At 37.6% G+C, this 9233-nt stretch overlaps 1 protein-coding gene across 1 annotated transcript; it reads right to left on the reverse strand.

Annotated features, from left to right (window-relative positions):
- Nucleotides 1–3175: 3175 nt before the first annotated feature.
- Nucleotides 3176–4009, reverse strand: LOC123675364. The gene has a single exon (XM_045610717.1). It carries the CDS (start codon nucleotides 4007–4009, stop codon nucleotides 3176–3178), a length of 834 nt encoding a protein of 277 aa, XP_045466673.1.
- Between the last annotated feature and the right edge of the window lie 5224 nt (nucleotides 4010–9233).

The raw sequence follows: 9233 nt of genomic DNA on the forward strand, positions 1-9233 counted from the left end.
GAGAAAATCGAGCCCGGACGAGGCAACAAGAGGAGCCGTCTAGAGTCGGAATGGATCAGGGCGTGAGGTCAGGTCAACCCAATCTCCGGTCCATTGGAATCCAGTGTGAGCTACTGCGACCCTCAACGAACCTCCAACTATGGCCGATGGAGATTCACCCAGGGATGATATTGGCCGTCTGCCAATAGATAGTTGAACAGCGGGGTAGCAGGTGGTGACAAAAAAAACTTTCGTTTTTTTTTTGGGGAAGTAAGGGGGGTGTGTAACGAAGTGAAATTCGTTACTAGAATCACCCGGTATAATTTAGCCCCGGTCAAGAATTCAATAATTATTTTACTAGAATCACCTAGTATAATTTACCCAGGTTTAGAATTCAATGATTATTTTATTAGAATCACCCAGTATAATTTGCCCCAGGTTTAGAATTCCATCATTATTCTACCAGTCATCTGAGTAGGTGAAAATCAAATATTAATTGAGAGCAGTGAAGGTATTTTTCGTCCAATTCAAAAATTTTCATTTGGAATAATTTCTGATTTATTTATTTCATGAAAATATAACGATGCAATTTAAAATATCAGCCCATGTATAAAAACTTTCGAGCGACAACGCGATAGACGTTATCTCTTCAATATGTTCTTTTTTACATGTTGTCGTTCGTTTTTCATAGGTATACCGCCGATTTCGAGACTCGAAATTTTCCCCTTCCAACCGAGATTACAAGTGAAGTATTTCGGAAAAGGAGGATTATTCTTGCCGGTGTCTTCGAAGTATTAAGATATTTTCCGATTTACTCCTGTCGGCGTCTTCGAGCTATATATTTTCATAGTTATTGAGCGGATTTTCTTGAGTAACAATTTAGAGTTTAATTTTTAGTTTGCAATTTTTCTTTTGAACGTTGGACGTTTTAGTGCCGTATTTTATATTCGTGAATTTGACACTTAGCCCGTACACGAAAAGAATTTGAGTTCGTGTAGTGAAGTGGGAAATTCTTAGGATTGGTAAGAACCGTTTTATTCCTGTCTGTATTATCGGTGACTTTCCTGTGTTCCATCGATACTTTCCGAGTGTGATTTATTTGCAATTTATTTTATTTCTAAGATCTTTCTTTCTCAAGTGGAGTTTGTCTGTTCGGTTCTTTATTGCGAGCAACTCTTATTTGGAACTACCAGGCAAAACTCCTTATCTTGGGGAGAGGGGTCGTTTATTTCCGATCTCCGGATCACTGCGGCCTTTAAGGTTAATTATCCTGTCCGGTCCGACTCGAGTCGTTAATTGGTGGATGCGCCGAGGTATACCGTAAGTGAAATTTATTTCTTTGATCTTTCTTTCTCAAGTGGAGTTTGTCTGTCCGGTTCCTTATTGCGAGCAACTCTTATTTGGAACTACCAGGCAGAACTCCTTATCTTGAGGAGAGGGGTCGCTCATTTCCGATCTCCGGATCACCGCGGTGTTTTGGGCTAATTACCCTGTCCGATCTGACTCGAGTCTAGAATTGGTGGATGCGCCATAGTATACCCCGAACGAAGTTTATTTCTTAGATTTATTTTGGTGGATGTGCCGACAGATACCCTGATTGACATCTGTTTCTAAGACCCAACTTTCTCAGGTGGAATCTGTGTGTCGGGTCCCTTATTGCGAGCAACTCTTATTTGGGACCACCAGACAGAATTCCTTATCTTGTGGAGCGGGGTCGCTTATTTCCGATTCACGGATCACCGTGGTCATTTCGGTGAGTCACCCTGCCGAGTCCGACCTGAGATTTATTTTGGTGGATGCGCCGACAAGTACCCTGATTGAAATCTGTGTCTAAGACCCAACTTTCTCAAGTGGAATCCGTGTGTCGGGTCCCTTATTGCGAGTAACTCTTATTTGGGACCACCAGACGGAATTCCTTATCTTGTGGAGAGGGGTCGCGTATTTCCGATTCACTGATCACCGTGGTCATTTCGGTGAGTCACCCTGCCCAGTCTGACTTAATATCAATTTTTGGTGGATGCGCCGATACAAGACCTGATTCGAAGATATTGTTCAGGCTTGCTGTTTCTAATAAAGAGGTATCGAACCGGACCGTACGGAACACAGGATAGGTAGTCACATCTGACTTATTAGACTGCATTTCACACGCCAATCTGCATGCTTTCCACGCTTGTCCGCACTTAACCGTTTTTATCATCGCTCAATTTGCTTGCTCACTGCTTACTAATTTCTGCTGCTTGATATACGCCACCTGCTCACCTCGCTTAGTTCTCGTTCCGTACCGTGTTGCATTGTAAATATCTGCTTTTGGTGTTTAGTAGCTTTTTGCATTATTGTATATATAGGATAGTATTGTATATAATTTGGTGTTGTACATAAGGGAACGGATATTGTTAAATATAGTGTGTTTCGTCAGGGTGTCTTTTATTTATCTCATAGTGTTACAAAGCTCAAAATAAGATGCTTTAAGAACTTTAAGTTGTTAAAGGCCGGAGAGAATTAAAGTGGACTGATTGGACCTCAATCCTCGAGATTTCCGCTGAAAATTCAATAATAGCGAATAGGACCCCTCACAAATCAATAAATTAAATAAATATTGAAATAAAACCAACGATTTGCGACTTACCCTTAAAAGGATGGTTCTGCTGCTGCTTGAAGGGCCCTTCTTTCTGGAGATGAACACAACACTATGTCCTTTGGTGTGTATTCACGAACTATAGCGGCTTGATCACAAGTTAAATAGTTGAAATGCGTCCAAACTTTTGGAAAATAGCGAAAATAGCGAAAATAGCGAAAATAGAAAAAAATAGAATTTAACTGCGTGGCGGTTTCTTAAGAATTGTCTTCCTGTCTTCTGCTTAACCACTACGCACATGCGCCAACAAAAAAGGTAGCTGTACGCAACTCGTTGGCAGAATATTCAAAACTTGAATTTAAAAATAAAGAAAAAACTTGTGAGAAGTCCCTCATAATGAAAAAACAAACAATACATTCTCGTATATATTTCGTGATTACGAAACATACTCCCGCCTCCAAAGGCGACTGTAATGAGCCTTTTGCTCTTAAAATTAATAATTAATTAAAAAATTAAATCTCTACAAGGTGGAGATATAATGAAAAATTTAATACCCACGAATAATAAAAAAAGAAAAAATGTAGCATATGCTTGTTCAGCAGATATCATTTGTGTTGAAAATTATTCAACAGGCAAAGGACATAATTTGTTCAGAGGACGTTTTATAGTACCCGACTTGGTTTTAACATCAGCAACTCGTGCAACACCATCTAAACCGGGTGTAAGCTTGAGTATTCGTCCCATATCCCATTTTAAAGGAGACAGGTTATCATTTTTTATTAAAACTAAAGAACCTTCCTTTGGCATATGAGAAGATTTTAACCATTTATTTCTTTGCTGGAGAGTATGCAAATATTCGTTTTTCCACCTACGCCAAAAGTGTTGTTGCATTTGTTGAATAAGTTGCCACCGTTTCAAGTGGCTTATATTTATGTCCTGATAATTTTCATCCGGAACAGAACCTAATGGTTCCAAGGTTAAAAAATGTCCCGGAGTTAATACCGCCAAATCATTCGGGTCTGAGCTCATCGGAGTAAGAGGGCGAGAATTGAGTACCGCCTCAATTTGTACTAAGAGCGTATAAAACTCTTCATAGCTCAATACTTGATCACCTATCACTCTTTTGAGGTGAGTTTTTACTGACCGTACGCCCGCTTCCCATAATCCGCCCATGTGAGGGGCATTGCCTGGCAGAAAATGATGAGTGATTAACTCACATTCAGCGCATTTTTTAGCTAAAGCTACTAGCTCCCTATTAGCACCGACGAAATTTGTCCCACGGTCAGAGTATAAATGTGAACATTTTCCACGTCGTGCCACAAATCTGCGTAGGGCAGCTATAAACACGTCACTACTCATGTCGGACGCCAATTCTAGGTGAATCGCCTTGGTGGACATACACACAAAAACGCAGACATAAGCCTTAGAAGATTTAACTCCTCGGTGCCTACTCATTGTGACTAGAAAGGGACCGCAAAAATCTACTCCTGAGTGAGAAAACGGTTTGGCTGGAGAGATTCTGATATTCGGTAAATTTCCCATTATTGGTTGCGACGTAACAGGGTTTGTTTTCCAACATTTTAAGCATTTTGATAGGACTGAGCGTATAGCCCTTCGTGCAGATAAAATCCAATAATTTTGCGAAATTAAAAAATGAAGCGTTCCTGATCCTGCATGCAGATATTTTTTGTGGTAGAAATCAATTAATAATTCAACAAGTCTGCAACGCTGGGGCAATAATACCGGATGCCTTTTATCAAAAGATAATTTTGAATAAGTGAGTCTACCGCCAACTCTTATGATTCCTTGAGAATCTATAAATGCATTTAATTTCTTAAAAGGTTTAGGGAAAATTTTTGTTTCAAATATTTCATTGAAATATAACTGTTGGGTTCTCTTAATAAATGTCAAGGTAGCACGATTTAATTCCCATAGGGATAAAGCATGATCTTTATGTATATGCTCAGTGGAGCGAAAAACGAATCGTAAAACATAGCACAAGATACGTTGAAGAACAGAAAAATTTGAATATTTTATCAATAAATCGTCAATAAAATGTTTTTCTTCAAATGCTAATAAAACAGACTTTCGAAGTTCTTCTTGCGTTTCGAAATTATTAACGATATCGAACTTCTGGTGGATGGAACGGAGATGTTTAGGTCCTTGAAACCATACTTCATTAGTGATGATTTCCGAGGGAAACATACCACGTGAAGCTAGGTCCGCAGGATTTTCTGTGGATCGGACATGTGACCAGGATGAAGCAGGTACCCTTTCTTGTATGAAAGAAACCCTGTTTCCAACGAAAACCTGCCATCTGTGGGGTGACGAATTCAACCAGGCTAGTACAATTTCAGAATCGGTGTAAGCGTGAATGGAATCGAAACAAATCTTATCGCGGTAAGTGATTGTAACCCATTCTAAAACTTTCGCCAAAAGTACTGCACCGCATAGTTCCAATCGAGGAATACTTAATTTTTTGGAACAAGGGGCCACTTCAGATTTACTACATAAAAAAAATGTATTAATAGTTTCAACACTGTCTGTGACTCTACAATAAATAACAGCACTGTAACCTCGTTCACTAGCATCACAAAACCCATGTAATTGTGCAATACAATGTTGAGGAATATTTATAAAGCGCGGAATACGTAAGTTGGACAATAATGTCAATTCATTCTTATATTTTGTCCAAACTCGTAATATTTCATCAGGCGGACATTCATCCCAATCCAATTTTGCTAACCACATCTTTTGGATCAGGTATTTGCACAAAAAAGTAATAGGTGCAAGAAACCCTAGAGGGTCAAATATTCTGGCCAGCTCGGACAGAATATTGCGTTTGGTACAACTGCGATCAATTGTTTCAACGTTGAATTGAAAGGAGTCATTTTTTGGTTCCCAAATGAGTCCCAATATCTTGATTGAACAATTATCTTGCAAATCAAGTGAATGCGTGCCTGAAGATATCTGATCTGCAGGTATGCTAGACAAAAATTCAGCACTGTTACTAGACCACTTGCGAAGGTGAAATCCACCCTTATTCAAAATATCATTTATATTGTCTTTGAGTTTTAAAGCGTTTTCTAGAGAATCACCACCGCTACAAACGTCGTCTATGTAAGTCTCCTCAATTAACGCAACCGAGGCTGAAGGCATATTTCTACCTTCATCTTCTACTAATTGGTGAATGGTTCGCATCGCTAGATATGGGGCACAATTGAAGCCAAAACATAATGTTTTTATACGTAAATCTAATAATTTTTCATTAGGGGAAAAGCGGAAAATTAAACGCTGATAATCTGTGTATGAAGGATCTACCAAAATTTGGCGATACATCTGCTTTATATCTGCAGTGAAACATACTGAGTGTAACCGGAATTTCAATAATATTGTGCTTATGTCATTCTGTAACTTATTACCAATAAATAAACAATCGTTAAGTGATTTATTATTGGGCATTTTTGCGGAAGCGTTAAAAACAATACGCAACTTCGTAGTGGCATGATCTGGTCGTAGAACGGCGTGATGGGGTAAATAGAAAAAGTTTGTAATTTCTTGTGGTGGATCAACAATTTCCATTTGTGACAATTGGAGATATTCTTTAATTACAGAACAATATTGTTCATGTAAATTAGGTTGGCGTAGAAGACGCCTTTCTAAAGCGAGAAAACGTTGAATTGCTATCGTACGACTTTGTGGAAAAGCTGGATTCAGTTCTTTAAATGGAAGAGGAACAGTATATCTTCCAGAAGGTGAGCGAGAAACGTTATTTTTGAAAATATCCTCGCAAGTGTTATGCATATCTAAATTAATTCCAGGTACAGTTTCAATTTCGAAAAACATTCTCATTGTATCGTCCAAATTATTTTCTGAAAGTGTACTAATAAAAGAATTGCATTTTATTTCTACTGGGCTTTTCTCAATTTTTCCAAGTAAAACATACCCAAAAATGGTGCGAAGCGCGTTTGGACCTCCATCTTTTCCATAAATGAGGTCATTTGATAAAATATTTGCGAATATATCTGATCCTAACAAAACATCGATTTCATTAGGAATATAATAATGCGGATCAGCGAGAGGTAAACCGAGTAAATATTTCCAAGATTTGGAATCTAAAGGATAAGCGGGTATTTTGTCACATATTTTGGGCAAAATAAGGGCGTCAACAGTTAAACAAATATCAAAATTCCCAATGGGATTCAAAAAAAGTTGAGCAATCCCATTGTTCGCAACTTGCGTATTGCCGATGCCGTTAATGACTACGTCTGAATTAATTTTCGGAAGATTCAAAACGTTAAAACTTTTTTGCGATATAATCGAAATTTCTGAACCAGAATCCAGTAACGCACGAAATTTCTTGTGCGTACCATCACGAGCTCGCACTTCAATCAATGCAGTACCCAGCATAACAGTACGGGATCGTTGTTGAGCAGCGAACGAATTATTATTATCGAACGCAATCGAAGAAGATGCGGCAATGTCAGCACCGGGCGTCGCCGTTTCATTCCGGTATCGATTCGAATTTATAGGAACAGATTTTTCAAAATGTTCATTTTCAAAATGCAAAGTTGTATGATGTTTTCTGCTTCCACATTTTCGGCATGATGACTTTGATTTACATTTATTCAACATATGCATTTCACTCAAACAAGCAAAACAAAGAAATTTACTCTTGGCGTATGAAAACCGGTCGCGGGGCGTTTTATTCAAATATTGTTCACAATTGTAGAGAAGATGATTTTCATTACATAATAAACACTGTGCGGCTTTAGAATCTCGGCGTGCAAGAAAATTATTTGAAGATTTATTTGCTAATGGTTTAGTGGATCTAGAAATGGGTTTTTGAGTATTGCTTCCAGAAATATTGTTCAAACCATTGCAGTACCTTTCAAGAAATTCAAACAAAGTTTTATATTCCGGAATTTCTGTTGAACCGTATTCATTCTCAAAAGCTCTAGCAGTATCAGGATCAAGTCGGGATAATAACATATGAGTCAGGACAAAATCACATTTGATATCTACGTTCATATTTTTCAAACTTTGTAAATTTATAGAGAAAGTGTCCAATAGTTTGCGGAGTAAAAAAGGATTTTCAGTTTTTAAAGGAGCGAAGTTTTCAATAGGAAGCCAATAAGCTCGAGCTTGGGCTCGAGGATTTGTGAAACGTTTTATCAAGGTATCATAAGCTGACTGGTAGTTTTCATTAGTTGCTTTGAGGTGTTTGATGAGATCTAATGGCGTACCATTTAGCGAAGAGATCAAATAATTAAATTTCTCAACTGGTTTGAGATTTGAATTTGAATGAACTAAGGCATCAAACATATCTTTGTATGCAGGAAATTCTCTAATATCGCCTGAAAACCGTTTCAAATCAATTTGAGGTAATCTCACGTGCGCAATTTCAGAAATGGTTTTATCTGCGGCAACAGTCGCATTCAAAGGAGACATTGCATCGTTTTCAAATAATTCGGCATAAATCGATTTGACATCATAAAACATTTCAAGAAACTTACGCTTGAGATCATCTTCTGCATTCAAATCTGAGTCTTTATCAGCTGATAACAAAGATAGGATGCCACTATGATATTTTTGAAATTCTTCATTCAGAAAATCAAGAGAAGTATAACGAACTTTGAATTTCGTTTGTAGCTTGTGATCCTTTTTAACTGATATAGCTAAATTGTTAATTATTTCCATCTCCTTTACACAACTCTGTCTCAGAGCGACCTGTTTACGAAATTTATCAGACATTTTTAGAAGTTTGTATCAATAATAAAAGGAGTGAATTCAATACGCAACTATAATATTGTGTTTGTAAACAATGCGAACCTCTGAACAAATATTAACCTGAAACTAGTTTGACAATGACTGCTGAAAATATGACGTTGAAGGATGACTACTGATAACGGCTGAACTGAGCATATGATTTCAGGAGATAAATTATCTTCAAGATGGTCGAATTTATAATGAATTAAATCGAATTTTCAGGAAATGAAAAATTTTCGAAATTTTGCGGTAAATCAAAACGAATGTACTGAACAATATATTAAATTCATTCAAAATGTTATTTCGAAGCGATTGGCCTGAAATGACCAGCAAAAAGAGATGTAATTCAATTTTGAAAAAAAATGAAAATTGGTATTTAGAGTATATTTCCAACAAAAATCAAAGAGAACGAAGGGCCTTAATATCCGGCTCGAAGGACCATGTTACAAAGCTCAAAATAAGATGCTTTAAGAACTTTAAGTTGTTAAAGGCCGGAGAGAATTAAAGTGGACTGATTGGACCTCAATCCTCGAGATTTCCGCTGAAAATTCAATAATAGCGAATAGGACCCCTCACAAATCAATAAATTAAATAAATATTGAAATAAAACCAACGATTTGCGACTTACCCTTAAAAGGATGGTTCTGCTGCTGCTTGAAGGGCCCTTCTTTCTGGAGATGAACACAACACTATGTCCTTTGGTGTGTATTCACGAACTATAGCGGCTTGATCACAAGTTAAATAGTTGAAATGCGTCCAAACTTTTGGAAAATAGCGAAAATAGCGAAAATAGAAAAAAATAGAATTTAACTGCGTGGCGGTTTCTTAAGAATTGTCTTCCTGTCTTCTGCTTAACCACTACGCACATGCGCCAACAAAAAAGGTAGCTGTACGCAACTCGTTGGCAGAA

Source organism: Harmonia axyridis, chromosome 3 (genome assembly GCF_914767665.1).
Source record: "Harmonia axyridis chromosome 3, icHarAxyr1.1, whole genome shotgun sequence".
NCBI classification, from domain to species: domain Eukaryota; kingdom Metazoa; phylum Arthropoda; class Insecta; order Coleoptera; family Coccinellidae; genus Harmonia; species Harmonia axyridis.

Bases quoted from the DNA above. Each gene is read 5' to 3' on its own strand.
- LOC123675364 (XM_045610717.1), bottom strand. From the start codon at position 4,009: ATGAGTAGGCACCGAGGAGTTAAATCTTCTAAGGCTTATGTCTGCGTT.